The sequence below is a fragment of the Centrocercus urophasianus genome, unplaced genomic scaffold (assembly GCF_019232065.1).
Source record: "Centrocercus urophasianus isolate 14NV4802_14NV808 unplaced genomic scaffold, USGS_Curo_1.0 seq_21, whole genome shotgun sequence".
Classification (NCBI taxonomy): Eukaryota; Metazoa; Chordata; class Aves; order Galliformes; family Phasianidae; genus Centrocercus; species Centrocercus urophasianus.
The window spans coordinates 18821833-18840322 of record NW_024884767.1 but is presented as its reverse complement, the minus strand read 5'-3'; the positions used below and the strand labels follow the sequence as shown (position 1 = coordinate 18840322).

The 18490-nt window shown below is 40.1% G+C and overlaps 1 protein-coding gene across 1 annotated transcript in view; it reads right to left on the bottom strand.

The window, feature by feature from the left end:
* Positions 1–18484, bottom strand: part of ST8SIA4 (ST8 alpha-N-acetyl-neuraminide alpha-2,8-sialyltransferase 4) — a 52005-nt gene extending 33521 nt beyond the window's left edge. The window contains exons 1-3 of the mRNA XM_042822863.1: positions 18215–18484; positions 13693–13824; positions 3346–3603 (exon numbers count right to left, since the gene is read on the bottom strand). Of these exons, the coding sequence (XP_042678797.1) occupies positions 3346–3603; positions 13693–13824; positions 18215–18327 (503 nt within the window). The 5' untranslated portion in view covers positions 18328–18484. The remainder of the gene's footprint in view (positions 1–3345; positions 3604–13692; positions 13825–18214) is intronic.
* Positions 18485–18490: the final 6 nt, after the last annotated feature.

Genomic DNA, 18490 nt, shown 5'->3' with positions numbered 1-18490 from the left:
AAAAAAAAGAGTGCCACATTTAAAAGCTGAAAATACTCAAATGAGCTAGTGATGACACATTCAAAGGAAGTGTTTTGTATTGAAGTAAAGTCTGTTTAACTGGCAACTTCTCTTTTGACAGATCTAATTCCTTGTGCATCCAGCTCCACTGGCACAATGGCTGTACTCCAAGCAAGGCAAATTAAATGAGTATTGAAATATAGAAACTAATACTTAAAAACAAAAAAGTAATAGTTTCAAGATATAAGTAAATTACTACCCTCAAACTTAGGGTTCTGACAAAATTACAACTGTTTTTTTCCTATCAATTTAAGGAACAAAACAGAAGAAAAAAGATACTATCACTGTCCACTTGGATTAAAATTTAAGGAGATACAGAGAAATTCCAGCTATCCTCCTGAAACGAGAAATCACATGTACACAGTATTGTTGGCAGGTCTGTCATTTTATTCTTTCCGAACAGAGCTGCTAATTGTCTGCTGCTTACACCACAATTGTCCACAAAACCAGCACGTAGGAGAGGAATTAGGACAGATTATCCTTCTCCTTACACAGGATCAAGCAGCAGATCTATTAAATGACTACAAGGCTTTTTCCACCTCAAATTCACTAAGTGTGAGACTGGACAAGGCAAGTAGATAAGTGACACTGAAAAACTAAGAGCTAGGTTTGTCTATTAAAATATCATTACCAACGATAGCAAAAATTTCCAGTTTGATTCCTAGATTCTGAGAGTTAAACTGGAAGGAAAAATCCTGTGCTGAGCAAAAGGATTTATAATATATAAACTGTGCACTTCAATCCAAAGACGCAATTAAATACTGATATCCTGACATGGTCGTTCACTATGGCAGTGAAGAAGCTTCACAGCTTCATGTAACGTGTCTTAACTACTTCAGGTCTATTTTCCACATAGACCAGCTAAAACAAAACAGATTTCTCCAGAAGTAGCATCACCAGGAGTAAATCTACAAGATTTTGCTACTTATTTACATATTTTATTCAATCAAAAAATTGCAAAACTCTAGTTAGCAACTGCTTTTGAAAAGGTTCCATAATGAAAACTAAAGCCCATTTAAAAAGAGGAAGGGAGGTGACAGGGACAGGGGAAAGAAGAAAGGAGATAATTATAATGCATGCAGGTTACACTGAAAGTAATGCCTATTTATTTCCATAGAAACTATAACAGAAACAAAGATTACAATAACATCAGTTGAGATAGGTAATGTCTAAACCAGTTCTGGTCTCTGACCTCCAGGACGAAAAAGTGTAGACAACAGGAAAGCAAAATGTATCTCAGATTTAACTCTCAGATGTAATGAACACCATTTGACCCAACAGCTATAGAAACAGCTGAAAAAAGCATTGTGTGAAAAACAGCTCCTGAAACAGAACTGTGCTATTTAAACATTTAAAATGCAATCAGATTAATTACCTAACATTTTCATTCTAATTTACTTTATGGATCAGTGATTTGGGAATGCTTCAGAGTCTTTTCCAGGCATTGCAGCAACATGCACTTTGCTTTAGCTTGCCACCACTAAAGTTCTAGAGGTGCAAGGATTGGTAAGGTGTAAAAAAACGAATAGAAAAAACAGAAAGGATATGAGAAACAGGGTAGTATAATATAGTAGTAGTACAGACATCCCAAGTTTTTTTTTATTTTTTTTGTTAGTGAAGAGCCCCTGTGCTTGCCATTTTAGCAAGGTGTGTCACATTTTCTGCTGTCAAAACAAGCATGACTACACTAAACTTGTGGAACTAATCCATTTTATCCTGGCAGAAGACATGTCCCTAGACTCTTCATTTCTGATGTTACAAAAACAAAGTCCCCAAGTGATCAAGTAACTAAAAAAGAGGCCACTTTAAAATGTCCAGTAAATACAGTCCAAAATGTCCAGTAAATCTGCTTATGCTTATATTACATTCCTTGCAAAAATGACTCTTGAGTAAAGAACAACTGCATTGTTTTACTTGTAAAATTTGTAGGATTTCAGGAAAGCTTACTACTTACCTCTATTTTAGATGTCTATTTTTAAACATTCTTATAAATTTTAGTATTCTAATTACTTTGTGTCTTTGTCAGATGAATGCTCTTTGAGAAGCACTGTTAAACAGAAGGCTTGTCTCAAAGAAATATGGCCAGTTATTAGCAACTTTGGATGACTTTCAAAGACACTAATTTATACCTGATAGTACCTAGGAAACCACTAGGTACTGACTATATCTTTACTCTTGATAGAGCCTATATTCTCTTATTCTCTGTCTTTATTTGTTATTACTAAGATCTTCATATCACCTTAATAGAAAGACGAAAATTTAGGGTTTCACAGATTTTCACCATCAGCTTAATCATAAAATTAGTGGTATTGTTGGCGTTGGATCTACCATTAAAATTCCTGTTCTAAGAAATGACCTTCTCTCAAATACAAATACCTTTATTTTACATCTCATAAGAGAAAAAGAACATAAATTAGTATCAAAATCAACTGGATCATAAATTTAACCCCAATAGTATAAATTACTTTTTGTAGCACTTAAATATAATGCACTCAGCATCATAAGATTCTGCAAGTTTTGTTCATCAGTCAACATACCTAGATGCACTCATGATTTTCTATATACACTAACTGCTTTTTGGAACAGTGCTAGGTAGTGAGCAGATACTAAAACTTTATAATGCCAGGCTCTCAGGTGAAGCCAGCTACTATTCTGCATAGTTTCTATTGATTTATGAAGGCCAACGGTATTCTATTGTATATACTTGACAGATGAATGAATAAAAAGTGAAGCCTATCAGCATTTTTTCCCAAACTGCATGGATACGTTTCTAAAGCAATGTGAAAAAATTTATGTGTGTGACTTCCGATTACCTTAATGGCAGCCATCTGGTTCAGCATCAACACATCACACTGAAATTTTACCCCATGCTGCACAGAAGTAACATAGTAATTTACAACAAGCCATCACTATTGGCTGAACAAAGAAAAGGCCATCACTACTGAAAGAAAGAATACTTTTGAAAAAGAATATATTTTGCATTTTTTCTACTATGGGCTCCATAACGATAATTATTTTGTTTGGAATAAAAACAACAGCAGCTCAAATCTCTCTCCTCTCATCAAGTGCACTTCTTGTTTCACTTTCACTTTAGAAAAAAGTCTCCTGTAAATAATACAGGAACATATTCAAATCTGGGGAATCCCATAATGAGGAACACAGTTTCACATTAATTTTTCTGTAATTTCAGATAACCCCTGAAATCTGTAGGTGAGATTAAAGCACTTCTCCCAGCTTTTGTCCAAGAAGCAAAGCAGGCCGTGTGTTCAAAAGCAGAACACTCACCTTATAACAAAGTCATGGGTATCAATCTCTTTTCCACACCCGCTGTCCAGAAGGATGCCAGAATTTCCAACTACAGCACAGGTTTTAAATCGGCGATTCTTCATCGGGGAAATCTCAGGGAGAAGGCTGTGCAAATCCTGAGAAATATTTAGGGTGCGACGCCTGTCAAGTACATAATGGATTACATCTCCTGGCTTGAAACTGCTTTTGACCACTGAGACATCTCTTTCCGCATCCAAGAATCGAAGAATACTCTTTCTGGGTGGAAAAAAAAAAAAAGAGTCATGGGTAAGACCCACTGTTCACTGCTGCATGCAATTATCTAACGTAGACCATGCAGAGCATGCAGCATACTACTGCAGGTAGTTAGCAACAGACAGACAGAAGTCACTTCCCATGTTCTAGAATGGAATTAGAGGAAAGCTGTCACGACAGAATTCAAATCTTAATTACAATATCACAAGTAAAGTACTACAGCAGTGGATTTTAATTCTTCCATAGAGATGAAACCACTGAGAGACCAAGGGAAGATGACTTTAAAAATCACACAGTATATACTATTCTAATGTTTTACAATGCTTCAGAACATTCATATACTTCAAAGAGGACAAGAGCTGTTTGTTTTCATAGAAACATGACAGTTTAAAACATTAAGTATTTATAGCTCAGGAAATAAGTGTTTCAGTACACTGTCATGTCTCGCAACTCAGCTTGGTTCAAGAATAGCTGTGTTTTCATACAGCTCTTTATTTCACTGTAACACATTCAGTTTAGCATGAACTTAGTACTAATTAACTGAAGCTCAGCTAAAGTTATTCTAATTAACATGAAATAAGAACACCCACTGTCTTTCACTCTGATTTAAGCAAAATCAGCTTAAAAACATGCTGGAAATTTAAGTACTACAGCTCAAGGTCTAGTTAAACTGTTCCCTGAACTCATAGAACACTTCCTAGAAAACAATCATTACTTTAAATCAGTTTAATTCAGTCCTGCAGCTTGCTTCTCTGCCACTAAACGTTTGAACTGTTAACAGGGTTCAGATACACGTGATCAAGATCAGGGCTTAACAAGCTATCACAGATCAAGGCACTATGATAATTAAGCATCTGTACACTTCCAGTGCCCAGAAAATAACAAAGCGTATCTGCTTAAAGGTTAGTTTTGGAAGTTAAATCATGGTAACCTATACCTGCTTGTAAGCATTTTAAGAATTCTTTTAAGGACTACAGTTAGTATGGACTTATCCCACCACTGGCAGTCTCAAGCAGTCTGCAGTACATGTCTGTCCCTGGGATAAAAAGCTACAAAAGGTCAGAGCTGCAGGAAACTCTGCTGGCTCAGGACGACCACTGACCACAGCCTTACGCACCCATGCCCATGCCTACTTCGCCCTGCAAAGTGTGAATATTTGGGAGCAGATGTGAATACCATGGCTGAATTTAAGCTCATGCTAAAGTCCAATATGGAACAGACAGGACTTGATGAACTGAGGTAGGTCATCCCCATAGCTGTTAATATGAACACACTTCTTCTTTCTACTTCTGCAATACTAACAAGACAAGAAGAAAAGCAATAACTTTACATTTTCCACTGCTGTCAGCAGATAGAATAAGATTTAAAATAGATTATTTCTTGAGTAAGAGAATACTATTTTTACGTAACCAACTTTTAGAGCAGAACTTCCTTAAAGCAGATCAAAACAGGAAGAGACGCCGCTCCAGCAGTTGCAACAACTGCTGAGAGATACAAAGGAGAAATAATCTCAAGTAAAAAGGAGTGAACTATAGGAGCACCATGACCAGACAGCTCTTGTGTCACTGCCTTAAGTGGAAAGAGCAAGTCTAAACCTTGCCGTTACACAAAGCGCTCAACCTGGAATTGACTTTAAAAGCCACAGGGGAAGGAAAACAGGATAAAAATATTTTTTTGAGTGCTTCCTCGCACTTGCTGCAACAGGACAAAGGGGAAAAAAGAAGAATGCTCTGAGGTGTCTTTTACAGTTGTCAGGTATAAATGAAGGAGCACTGGGGCAAAGACAGCTTACACTAAGGGTCTCAGAATAAGGGAGAATGGCGGAGAATATTAAAATTCTGAGTACTGAAATCTTCCTGCAAATGGTGTAAAGGGCCAGGCAAAGTGCTTCTGTAACACAGGATAAAGACTCCACTTCAGCCTGTAAGTCTAATGAACTTTAATCCTCCCAGGCCGATGAATTCATTTTGTAATTTGTTGCTCTGCAACAAATAAGAAACTACTATGAAATGAGAAGGAGAAAAAAAAAAAAGAGCAAAAAAGAATGACTTGTCTGATCTAGCAGTACTATAAGTGACAAGAATTATTAATTATCTAAGAAGATCTACCAGACCAGTGGCTGTAATGCACCAGTGGCTGGACAATGAATGCCCTGAAAGTTACCAACAGCATCAGCCAAAGTATCCAGAGACATAACGCATTCTAATGTGAGATGGGGTGACCACAACTAAAGCAGAAAACACAACAAAAATTACGTGAAACCTAGGGCTCTGACTAAAAAAAGGCACACATGATCACTACCAGCTTTGCTTTAATTATTTAAAGCACCCATACCTGATATCTGGAACAAACTGACCTAAATATTTGTGTAACCAAACAAGTAGCAACATTTACTCATCAACTGAGTATCTTGTACATAATTCCAAAATATAAGAGCAAGGCAGTGAAGTTATGCAAACAGAGCCTGCTCCCCCCTGCCTCCCCCCCAAACAAAAAGTCCCTTGGCTTCCATTACTTATTCGGCAACTCACAGTTAAATCTTTTTTACCTGACTACATTTGCTCATGGAATTTCTCCACAAGTCCTCAAGTGGACCTGAATCAGATCCATATAGCCAACCACGTATTAAACAGCTGAAATATTTTAGTCTGAATTTTTCATTAGAAAATTCAATTGTGTGAACAGATATTAAGTATGCATAAGAATCCCTTTGCTGATAAGAAATGTGTATAATACCAGCATTAAAATACGTATTTTAAAATTAAAGGAAATATGATTAAGAATGCAGATGTTCATATTATTGTTTTAAGTTCCTCTCTGCTACTGACTCAACTGTACCACAGAGACAGCAGGACTTCCCACTTTCACGTAAGTGTTGAGATAAAAAGATATGGTAAAGGATATGATAACTTCAAACTATGAAGCACATATGGCTGTATCAGTCTTGATCCTGGTTAATAGTAAGAGCACTTTTAAATTTCTATTCTGTCCCAAGCATAGAGTCCTGAAAAAAAACAACACAAAAAGACTGTAAAAAGGCTGAATAAATGGACTTGACAAGTAATTTTAAGAAAGTGCTAATTCACATTCTGATGCACATAAAATTCAAAAGCACGCTCAATTAGAGGAAGGAAAAAAAAACAGCATAATTTTTAGTTGAACCTTTTAGTAAATGTGTTAAACAGATATAGCTTCTGCAACCTTAAGATAGAATGTGGAACAGAACTGTTTCATTTGAGGCGGTCTTTAAGTTTTGTTTGGATGAATAAAACTGCAACTGAGCCCTTCGTGGGCGGGTGAGGCAGATGTGGCTCAGGCTTATCTGGAGCCGAGAACTGTCAGCTACCTGTTTATGTGACTTATACAAACATGGTGTCACAACGCGTGGTTGACCTGGGGCTTGTCTTCAATGACCAAAACCAGATGTTCCTAATACTTAAACACTGAGTACAACTCCTGATTAACTGTCAAGGGATATGTAACAGATAACACTGTCTTCAAATAGCTTTCCAAACAATGTAAAGTTTCAGGGCAGTGTGGTGACATCTTTCTACTTATATGCATTTTTTAGCTTTATTTTGTTCAAAAAGCCTTTGAACTACTAGCAACTACACTTACAATTACACAGTGGTTAACTCTTCCTCATTTTCCTCCAAACTGTGTGAACTATGGAAAAAAAATATATAATTTAAATACTTGGCTTTTAAGATTGCAAATAAATTTCTAAACCATGGTCATAAACACTAATACCAGTGAAAGCCAAAGTAGGCCACAACCTCATCTGAAATACCTTTCCAGAGAAAATCCTTCCTCTGTGCATGGAACTGCTGGAAAGCCTTGTCACCCGAGTGTTCCAGCTTTTCTGGCTAGGAATTCCAGGATCTGGCGAAGTGCCTGACTGGTATCCTCGCTACTGAGGTAGCTAGCTGAGGTAAGCCACTAACTACTACCTTATGGAAACAGCAGAATTGAGTGATCACCTAACCCACTCCCTACCCCTCTGTAGATCGTTTTCAACATCACCCTGCATGTGTTTATCAAGCTTAGCCTTAGCAGCCTCCCCAGCGGTGTAGACTTAATGGACTCTTTCATGATCTTGATTAATTTCAGTGCTTTTTTATCCTCACTGGAGCACAATATTCCAAGTGCTGGTGTGGGTTTTTCCCACACCACTGTTTTTCCCACTGAAGCCTGTTTTTCCATTTACCTTGCATGCAGAGGACAGATTACTGCTTACTCTTGGCAAGAACCTTCATTTAACTGAGGCTACGAAGACATCCAATTAAAATAAATATATATATTTTTTTAAGTACAGGTCATGTGTTTGAGGTCACTGACATTTCTTGTAGCTCTTCTTCAGACTTTCTCCAACTGATTTACTCAGGCCTTTAAACAATTTGATTTTCCAGCGACTCCAGTCTAGTCAAGTATTGACATCACTTCACCCTCCCGAAATGGAAGGCAGAATGCGGCTCTCATCTGTTGACACCCCCAGGGACAATGGACACTAGACAAAGACACTTTTTTTTTTTTTTTGCCACTTAATTAATTCTTTCCTTGAAGAGCTTTTTTTAAAAATTCTGTTTCAGTCAGACAACAGAGAAATACAGAAATTCCATTGGCCAAAACCAACTTAGGTGCAAACATCTCTGCCTCCTCTGAAGGCAAGCAGGAGTTGCAGCTGCCTAGAAGGGCAGGCTGTGACTTCACATTACTGCAGAGTTCTTTTTTGTTTTGTTGTTTTTATTTAAGACACTAAAAATACGCCTGCTCCAGAGGAGCCATGCTCTCCAGCTCTCTGCTTGCCTTCAGCACTGAAAGAGATATTTACAAACAGTGAATGTTTGATTAATTATTTTTCCTTTCCAGGACATCCTTTTTATGCTCTATGTGTGCCAATCACATGGAGACTCCTAAATTAAGATCAGTTAGTTATTTTTTTGAATGTGCTCTTCATTCAATTACATGGAATATTTTTCACACGCTAACAAAACTGAAGGTTTTTTTTGTTTGTTTTTCTTAAGAGCTACTTACTACTGAAAGGCCAGCAGCTACTTATCTACAAACATTTGGTGGGTATTTTTTTTTCTTCCGTAAAGAAATAATTATTTAAATTTCTAAATATTGTTTTGATCACAATGATAACTAAATAGCTAAACTGCTGTCTTATTATATTTTGGGACTCATTTGATTTTTATTTTTTTTCTTAAAACAATGTAAAAAATTCTTTTGATATGTAACTAGCGTATGCCCAACAACATCTCACTCTCAGAAGTTCCTAATTCTCTTAAGTCACCACAGAATCTGACTTGCTTTCTTCCTAATAATTTTGCAAATTCTCAGAGATCTGGATTCATTACAACCATGCATACTGCATCTAATATGGCAGAGGTTCCTGACAATCACCAGCCCACAGACAACCAACACCAAGTGCTGGCTGACAGTTAGTTTCTGACTGTTTCCATGCTGACCCCCCCCTCTCTACTTTCAGGGCACCATGTTCCTCCTTGACCAGAAAGGTCACTTTAGCAGCTGAAGCATACATTAATCAAGCCACAATAATCGAGCTACAAATCTTTAGAGCTTTCCAGCAAAAAGAGTGGACTTTTAAACATAGCATGGCCTAACTGCTGCTTAACATATGAAGGCTAGAAATACCTCAGCTTTCAATGCACTGAAGAAAGCCAGAGCCAAAGGAAAGGAGTCAGAGGAGTTAACTGCTTCCAATTACAGAGAACACTGAATTTTTAATTGACGTTAAGGACTGAGCAAGAAAAAAACTCTGAAGTTTACTGTGACCATAGTGGAAAGACCCAGTTTGCAGGTCTCAGACTCTGGAGGAAATGGCCAGTGGCTGGCTCTAAAACCTCCAAAAGCTCCTACAAAAGCTTCAGAGCAATTTCACTATTCCAGTGCCAATTCAGTGTCTATCATTTGCTGTTCAGTGGCTTATCATAGCTGTTTCATATTAACTTGAAAGATAAACAGTGATAATAATCAAAACTCTTCAGAAGGGGAAGTCACGACAGTGTTTTTTCTTGTTCTTTTGTTTTGTTTTGTTTTGTTTTTAATGATGCTGCTAACATCTTATAAGTTCTCACACTTTTCAGAAAGGAAATTTCCACTCTCTCACATTGTAAAGAGATGAACACATCTAGACACACATCATTTTTTCATTTTGTCTTCTCGAAATTCAAAACCCCTACCTGCTCCCTTCAACACAAACACATGCCACACTTAATCAAAAATAAGTGGAAGACCAAAGTCCCATCCTGAAACTTCACACTGTAATTACATGATTTCACAAAAGTTACAGAGGTGCTAGCATCAGTCCTCCATCAGAGAGGATTGTATAATCTCAGCCACACCTCTCCTGTTTGAAGGTACAGCCCCTTATATGACCAAAATTTCCTTGTTTCTGTACCAGGAAAACCTTCACATTTCTACTAAGAACAGGAAGGACTTAAAACACACAATTTTGCAGAAGGTGGGTTCCCCTTATACACATGGCTGAAGTCATTCTGACAGAAAGGGAATCAAGCAAGCAGTCTTCTACCCTCAGGCACAGGAATTACTAATTATTTTTCAAAGAAGTTGTCAGCAATCAGCAGGTAACATCAGTTGGAAAAATCTCTCCCATTACAGCAACTGTGACCAGCTAAAGAGCAAATATGCTACAGTCCCTTGTTATTAATAACATCACCATTCCCTCCTCAGTAATAGAAAAAAGCCTAGCACTTTCTTTTAATGCTTGCTTAGCAACTCCTCAAAAGGGCATCGGCCTCCCAGAACAGCTGCTACATTCCCTTACCTCTTCTGGTTGCAAGGTCCCAAGAGAGTGCAGTCTATGACACCAGACACCCTGCAAAACCTTTATGGGTCTGGATAATGAATCTTTCCACACACTGACTCACTAAGGAATGACCTGGCCAAGATCCCCTATGACCTTTGTGGTTGACAGAAACTGGTCACTACCCTGAGCTAATAAAATCAGTACATGAGCAAACAGAGAAAGCAGCACAGTATAATAACAAAGGGTAACACTCCAGCTGCCAGACAGCAATGACCAGACATACCACTAAAGAGCAGTCCTTGCACAAAGCAAAATTCACTGACAAATATTTTCCATGTTCTAAAATAGTCATTGTGGGTGTCAAGCTGATGTAAGACACAAAGGTAGCTGCAGTTTATGACTGATGAAAAGTTTTATGAAATGTCTCTAGGCTGTATGCTAATAGTTACACAAACTATTTCTCCACTCCTTACAAGTGGTAAGTTTTTTTTATATATTATTCAAAAGGTGGTAGCTTTTTTTAAAGTGTTTCTCTCCTACCGTTACTTGCTAGGATGATGCTCAACCACAAGAGCACTGCTGCTCACATTAACAGTTGCATGAATCATCCTCATGGTCTTCACATGCTCTTTTGAGGGCTGAAGAGTTAGTTTAACCACAAAAACACTACAGGAGATTGCTAGATACATTTGAAGATAATCCTGAAAGATTCCTAAGAGTACAAATATTTTAAGGTTAAGATGCTTCTTGCTGCTGAAATGGGGAAGAAAGGTTATGGCAATCCTCCTGCAATAATGAAAGAAAAATGCGTATTGTTCAGTCAGCATCAGGAACAGAACAAGTTTCACAAGGGGGTCCTTAGGAGAAAGTACAGCAAAGTTTCCGTCCTCACTGCTGAATAACATAATTGAATATGCCATATATATTAGCAAAGATGATTTCTGGAAGGGATAGGACTAGCAGGTGGCATGGACTCCTTTCATATACTGTGTTCAGGACACACATTTTTCTTCACTGCGCTACTGAGACAAAAAGCATTCTTCACTGTACCATTTTTAAGAAATACCACATGTTCACATCATATGCTCCTTCAGAGCTCATTAATTATTTTTTAAATGGCAGAACTTCCCCACCTCCAACAATACGGAAAAGGTATTGATTTTGAAACCCATCTTTTGGGGTAGATTGAGATGATAGTCTTGTAGTTACAGACTTTAAAAAAAAAACTTTCAATGGCATTCACCATTGTTTGACCCTCTGTCTTAATGATCTATGCTGCTTCTGAAGCAGGTGAAAAATGAGCATAACCTAAGCTTCATTTTCGCTTTTAAGTTTAATCAAAAATCTATTGTAAAATTTTTACTTGTTTGTTATTTGGCTTGAGCAGTAAAGGTGTATTCGTTGTAAATGGTGCCGAAATAGGATAATTGATTTTTCCAAAAAACTAGATAACTAAGAATGATAATTACCTCCTTCTACTCACAGTCTTTCAGTGGCTTCCAAGTTTACTTCACAAGTACAACAGTGTATTCTTCTCACTGTCAAAACTATAATATATGATTTGAAATTTCTGCAGTATTCTTCTGAAGTTGCTTCCTACTTTTCCAATTTAAACTGTCTGTTACATGCATATGAATTTTAGATATTGGTACAGGACATCACGTATCTTTCCTAGCCTACCTTCAGAGCGTAATTTGTCCATTACCTTGTGACCAACACACCAGCCAAACAGGTGACAAAAAAAATTCTTGGGAAAAACTCCAGTGCTAAGGTCTGGAAGTACATCTGTAATGGCTGACTGCCAGATGCTCGCTGGTATGAGCCTGGAAAACAGCGGGGAGCCCAACCAGGGGACATGGCACCACAGTGCACAACAGAGCTGAGACACAGCTACAGGATCCGAAGTACTAAGAGCAGCATAGTTCACTGCCTACTCAATTCTTGCTACACTTTTCATCCCTGACCCCATTCTCTGCTGTTGCAGTGGGAATGCACTTCACTTGTCACAGCAGAGGACTTCCAGAATGGGGTGACACATACAGCACTCACTGCTTTGGTTACCTCATTTTTGAGGTAACCTTGTGCTCTAGAGGCACTGAAGACCAGGTTGGAGGGGTTCCTGGGAAGCCTGACCTGGTGGGTGGCAGCCTTGCCCAAGGCAATGGAGCTGGAACAAGATGATCTTTGAGGTCTCTTCCAACCCAAATCATTTGCTTCTGTGTTTCTCTACGTGTTTTAGAATTAAAAACATATAACTGTAGTCATAAAAAAAAATTCCACAGTTCCTCATTCAGAATAGATATTCTTTCATAAGATGAAAGATTGCTAGTTGAGGGGTTTTTTCAAGCTGGCCTTACTTTTTTGTTTGTTTGTTTTGTTTTACTTAAAAAAAAAAAAGGAAAAGAAGGAAAAGAAAAAAAGGAAGAAAGAACAATCACACTGAAAATACAGTTTAATTAGATGAAATTCCAATTTAGCATCCTAATATTCCAAAAATCAAGGCTGCTCTAATAAACAACTGCAGCTAAAATTTGTTTACGTTCATGTTTCTCACCCCCACGCTGCTAAGCCCCACCCCATATTCCTCTCCTGCTGCCTGCCCACCTGACTGAGACAAGATATGATGGCAATGCAGTACTTGGAGATTCACTTGCTCTTCCCCCAGGCTCCAGCATGGGTAGGCCCACTCTGTTAAGACACATCAGAGCTACCATTTGCTTTAACTCTTCCACTGTGCTCCCACATTCAGTATGAGCCTAAGGCTCTTTCTGGCCTCTCTGCCTCTGAAAAAAAGAAAACTCTATGAGACTGTCAGCATCACCAGGCCATGTGTGCCTTCTGACTCAGACCGGCCCCAGGGAGGTCAGCACCTCACGTCGCAGCTCTTGACTCCTACATCTAAGTCACACACCTGAACTCCCTTTGTAGTTAGGAAGAAAAATAGGTAATTTCAGGCTACATCTGTCTTATTTTAGTCCTCTAGGATGAGAGGAAATCATATTCTAAAAGTGCAGTTTCTCATCATTGACTCCAAGAGGGTTCTTGACAACATGCATAATGTAGATACTGTCCTCAAGGTCTGACTGACATAGCCAGGTGAAAACATTTTATTCATTCATACAAAGGTTGACTTCACTTAGCAGCCTAATGGCATTTAGTTGCATTTAACACTGCACCTTCAGAGAGTACAGTTATAAAACATCCACCTGCAGCAGTAAATCAAATGACTTTGTTCTGGACCAAGAGAACTGTAGGCAATAGTAATATGAAATGAATAGTGTGTTACTTAAGACACTCACCTTATCTCCAGTACCAAAGTAGAATTGATTTTCCAACCTTCTACAGAATGCTGGAAGATAGCGGAACCGCCCTTTCGGATTGTTTTATCAGAACTATTGATCATTGATCGACTCAAACTCAGCTCACCATCTCTGCAATGCAACACAGAAAAAACAGTTACAGCAAGGCTAGCTCTGTTTTTAAGTACCTTACTTCACAAGCACCAGCACTATTTCATTTTCTTCACAAAAAGAAGCAGTTATCTTCCCTTATCTTATTCCACTTGCCAAGCAAATGAGCTCTCCCTGTGAGTAGTCTATGAAACATCTATAGGTAACACTTTAATGTGCCATTTAAGAGCTCTAGTATGTTTTTGTTTTTAATGAAATGTATACATATATACTAAAAAAAAAAAAAAAAAAAAAAAAAAAAAATTCCAAATTGTGAATCTACACACCAAATTTCAGCAGGTGTACAAAGCACTTCTGTATTACAAATTTACAGCATTAAACTAAAAACTAAATGTTAACCTTCAATCTTTCCCCCAGCAACTGGTCACACTGCACACAATAATTGCCTTGCAGACTCTCCTTCCCTCGCACTAGTACTTTCATGAGTGGAATTTTGGAGTTTAATGGCTCTAACCACACAAAATTTCCTTTCATTAAACTTTTGCATGCGTGTATCCAAACATTTTCAGTTGTCTTAAACCTTTTCATTTACCTCATACTGAAATTTTGGTAGCTATTTGAGTAAATTAAGAACCATAGTAAGCTGTGACTGACAACCACAGAGTAACTGATGAAGAATCATAAATGTTCATCATCAACTATAATTATATTCATCAACAGGGTCACACAAAACAAATGATAAAACACTGCAAGCACAGTGTAAAGCCTTAGGTCTGAATTCTGTTTTATCACCGTATGTTTTCATTATCTTCCACAGTGTCCCCGTAAGCAACATTCAGCTCAGTTCAATCAAAGCTGTTAATCATAAATATATCATACATGTATACATATATATGCACAAGCAAATGTGTATATACATATATCAGAATCACTGGATTTAACATTTTACCATGCAGAATGTATTGAAGAAAGAATACGTATCACAGTAATGTACAGAAATGTCTTTGTAAGTTAAATAAGCATGGTCTGAAATACCACTGACAATAAAGGCATCGCTTGACTTGCCAACAGAACTGTTGATCACCAACCATTCAACCAACAGGATCTAAGATTAAAGATGTGTGGCCGAAAGTTATCTAGGGGATTGCTGGCTTTTGTTTTCCTGTGGCTGTAAGTGCATGAAGCAACTGGATCCTGGTCCTTAATGAGAACTATGACAATACAGAGCCACACTGAGCATTAACATTTGGATCAAGGCTGGATCAAGACCTGGCAATCTAATCTAGCTGCACACATCCATGTTGACTGCAAGGGAGCTGGATTAGATGACCTCTGAAGGTCCCTTCCAACTCTAAGGATTCTATAATTCAATGATTTTGTAAATTATAAACCAGACTAAACTTGAACTATCCTTCAGTGGGACATTAATTAAGCTAACATAACTTGTAGCAGCGGTCATCTGCAAAAGCTGCTATGGCTGCAGAAGACCCTGTAGCCAACAAACCAACAAAGCCAAAAGCAGCCCAGCATCACTGACAGCAGTCTCCCTCCCTCCCCGATGCCAGCACACTGCAGCACCAGCATCACACCGACTCATAGGTAAGAGTGCCACCTACCGAAAAATCTACCACTGTAAGCAACTGTGTACGTACATGATGTGCATGCAAAGCATGCTCCCTACTCTAATTTATTCACAGGATGTGAGAATGACACTGGACACTCTGAATTCACTAGTCAGAATGTAATTAGTATTTTCTGCTATCCTTTTTTATTATTTTTATGTTATTCCTTAAAATTTTCCGTATTGGTTATGGATAACCACATATATTTTACTGCAGTAAGATCAAGCATATACACCTAACAAAAAACTACCAAAATGCATCTGGTGAAAGTACCCGGTCTGAAAGCACCTCACAGATGCCCCCAAGTCCTGTCCCACAGGTGCCTTAAGAGTGACACAGGTGACACAACTCTGGGAGAAATTATGCTGACAACACCTACAGTGCCCTTGCATTTCAAATGTCGTTGTCTTCTGCACTCATAATTTACACATGCAGTGAACTGCACAGATTTTCATACAGTGGAGCAGAACAATGCTGAATTATGTTCTCATGAGCTAAAATAAGGTCCTAAGCACTGAAGTTCTAGCATGAATACAAAGGCGTTCGCTTCATGCTCCCCTCCATTTACTGTTACTGGTTCATTCAATTTTTACCTACAATAAAATGAAATAAGCTGATACATAAAATTCTCAGTTTATTCCAGAAAATTCTTCATTGTTTAAAAAAAGTGTGAAACGGATTTGGGCCTCCCTGTACCACCCACAACCACAGCGAACCCTACCTGGAGCAACAGCAGTGTGTGGCTGATGGCATCGTACCCAGCCCCAAGCCAGCTTCCTCTGGTGACCAACCTGACTGAGACAGCACAGGACAACAGTCTATTCTCCCAAACATGGTTCACTGAATACGAGTAACTGCTTTACAGCTTTAAGTGGCATATTTCATACCAAGACAATGATATGTAGGAAACAGCCCTTCTATGTAATGAATATTTCATTACTCACATTACTTCATATAACCTTTAAGAGGACACTGGGCACAGTCTTGCAATTACCATCCGTGAGAACTCAACTACGAAAACACAGCGGATGGTGCCACCACATGCCTGTGCATCACACAGACAGCCTGGGATCTAACTGTGGTGCTACCAAGAACCCCAAACAGACCATCTCCTGCCTTCACAGCCCTGTTCCTGGCACTTCTGGAAGTAACACGTCCCACACAAAAAACAGTTGGATCTCCTCTGTGGCAGCCAGAAACAACCCATGTAATACCAGAGAGCCCTTCCTTCAAGAGGAAGGGAGCCTCATGCCAGCAGTGGTGGCAGACGGTCACAGTGCACCCAGCTGTGGTCCTCCAGTGAAGTAGGGGACATGGGTGAGAAGGGCCCTCATTCCATCACCTTCCACCCTGCACAGGACATCCTGCTGCCACCAAAGCAGAGACTTGGCACTGATGCCTTTTGAAGCACTCCTAAAGACATACATACCTATGTCTAAATACACTTTCGTTAATGTTAATGCATTGCTTCTCCTTACTACCTCTTAAATAATGTAAAATAGAATGTGTCATAACAAGTAGGGGACTTTTCTGGCAAATACGGGTTTTACCTAGTGACTAATTCCTGAATCATTTAACTTGCCCCTAATGTGACAGGAAGAAATGTCTGCTAAAAAACACACTACCTCTGGTCGAGGCTGATAGTCCCTCACAGCTCTGTATTCACACCAACCTGTGTGTACCCCACAACCTAAACACTGTACACTTCCATACATCTCCAAATATGCAGGTGCCACAACACTGCAGCAGACGCATCACACCTAAACTGAACAACAGGGAAAGTTACAGCAACTTGTGAAAATCCTTAATGCCACAAGAACCGAACACCACACCAGAGGTGCAGAGAGGCACAATCAGGCCTATTCACACTGTCTGATATTTAGGTGGTGCTTTGTGGAGCCAGGAGTTGTACTCGACGATCTTGGTGGGTCTCTTCCAACTCAAGATATTCTATAGTTCTGTCATTCTATGACCTGCCACTGCTGCGAGGCACGGCACGGCTGTCCCACTGCACCGCAAATGTGCCCCGCAACGCTGTGTCGCGCTGCGCCCGAGCAGCAGCTGGAGGACGACGCGCTTTCTGCCTCGATCGGGGGCAGAGCGGTGCGCGGGAACGCATGGGGACTGCAGTTGCCCTCGCTCCCTCCGGGCTCCTATGGGCACTTTCAGCAACTTTATTCTTTTTCCTCAAATTAAGGGCTTACACACAAGGAGAACGGGTGCTGAGCGCATCTCACCGCAACAGACGCGCACAGGCGAACGCGAGGCGCGAGCCCTTTCCGCGCCCTCGCCGAGCTGACCGTGTCTGAGGGATTCACGCATCCTTCACCCGAACAGCGCCGGTTACCGCCGCCGGGAAAGAGGCAGCCGGAGCGGAACACCCAACTCCTGCACAGGATGGGTGCAAGTTAGCAGGGAGAAGAGGAACGCCGGCATGCACCTACACAGCCAAGGTGACCAACAAAGAAAGAGAAAGCTGAGGTGCAGCGCAAAGCGGGAAGGGACTTTTCGCCTCTTATTTCCACATGCTGGCGGTGGGGAGCGGCGGCTCTTCATCAGAGCAATGCCAGGCGCAAGAGGGAGAAACACCCCGAGTTACGCGCGGAGCCCGGACAAAGTTCGGAGCGCGGGTCGGGGCCACACTCGGCTCTGGGCGGACCCTCCCGGCCTCCGGGAGACCCGCGGCGGCGCGCACACCGCGAGGCTCAGGGGTGCCGCAGTCGTGGAGGAGCCCCCAGGACAGCGCCGCCGCCCCCGCGGGGACCCTCCCGGCGCAGCGCCGCATTTACCCGGCGAGCGGAGCCTCCTGGCGCTCCTCAGTGCGCGCGATCTCCTTGGTCTTGTAGAAGATGAGGAGGAGACTTATGGTGCACACAGTCCACCTCTTCCTGACGGAACGCATGTCTTCTGCGAAGCGCGGTCCCCCTCCCCCTTTTCCTTTGTTTGTCAGCGGTGCGCGGAAAACAACTCCGCACGCGGAGCAGTGTGCCAAAAACACAGTGATGTTCTCTTTCGGAATAATTCTAAGGAAAAAAAAAAAAAAAAGAAAAGAAAGAAAGGAAAAA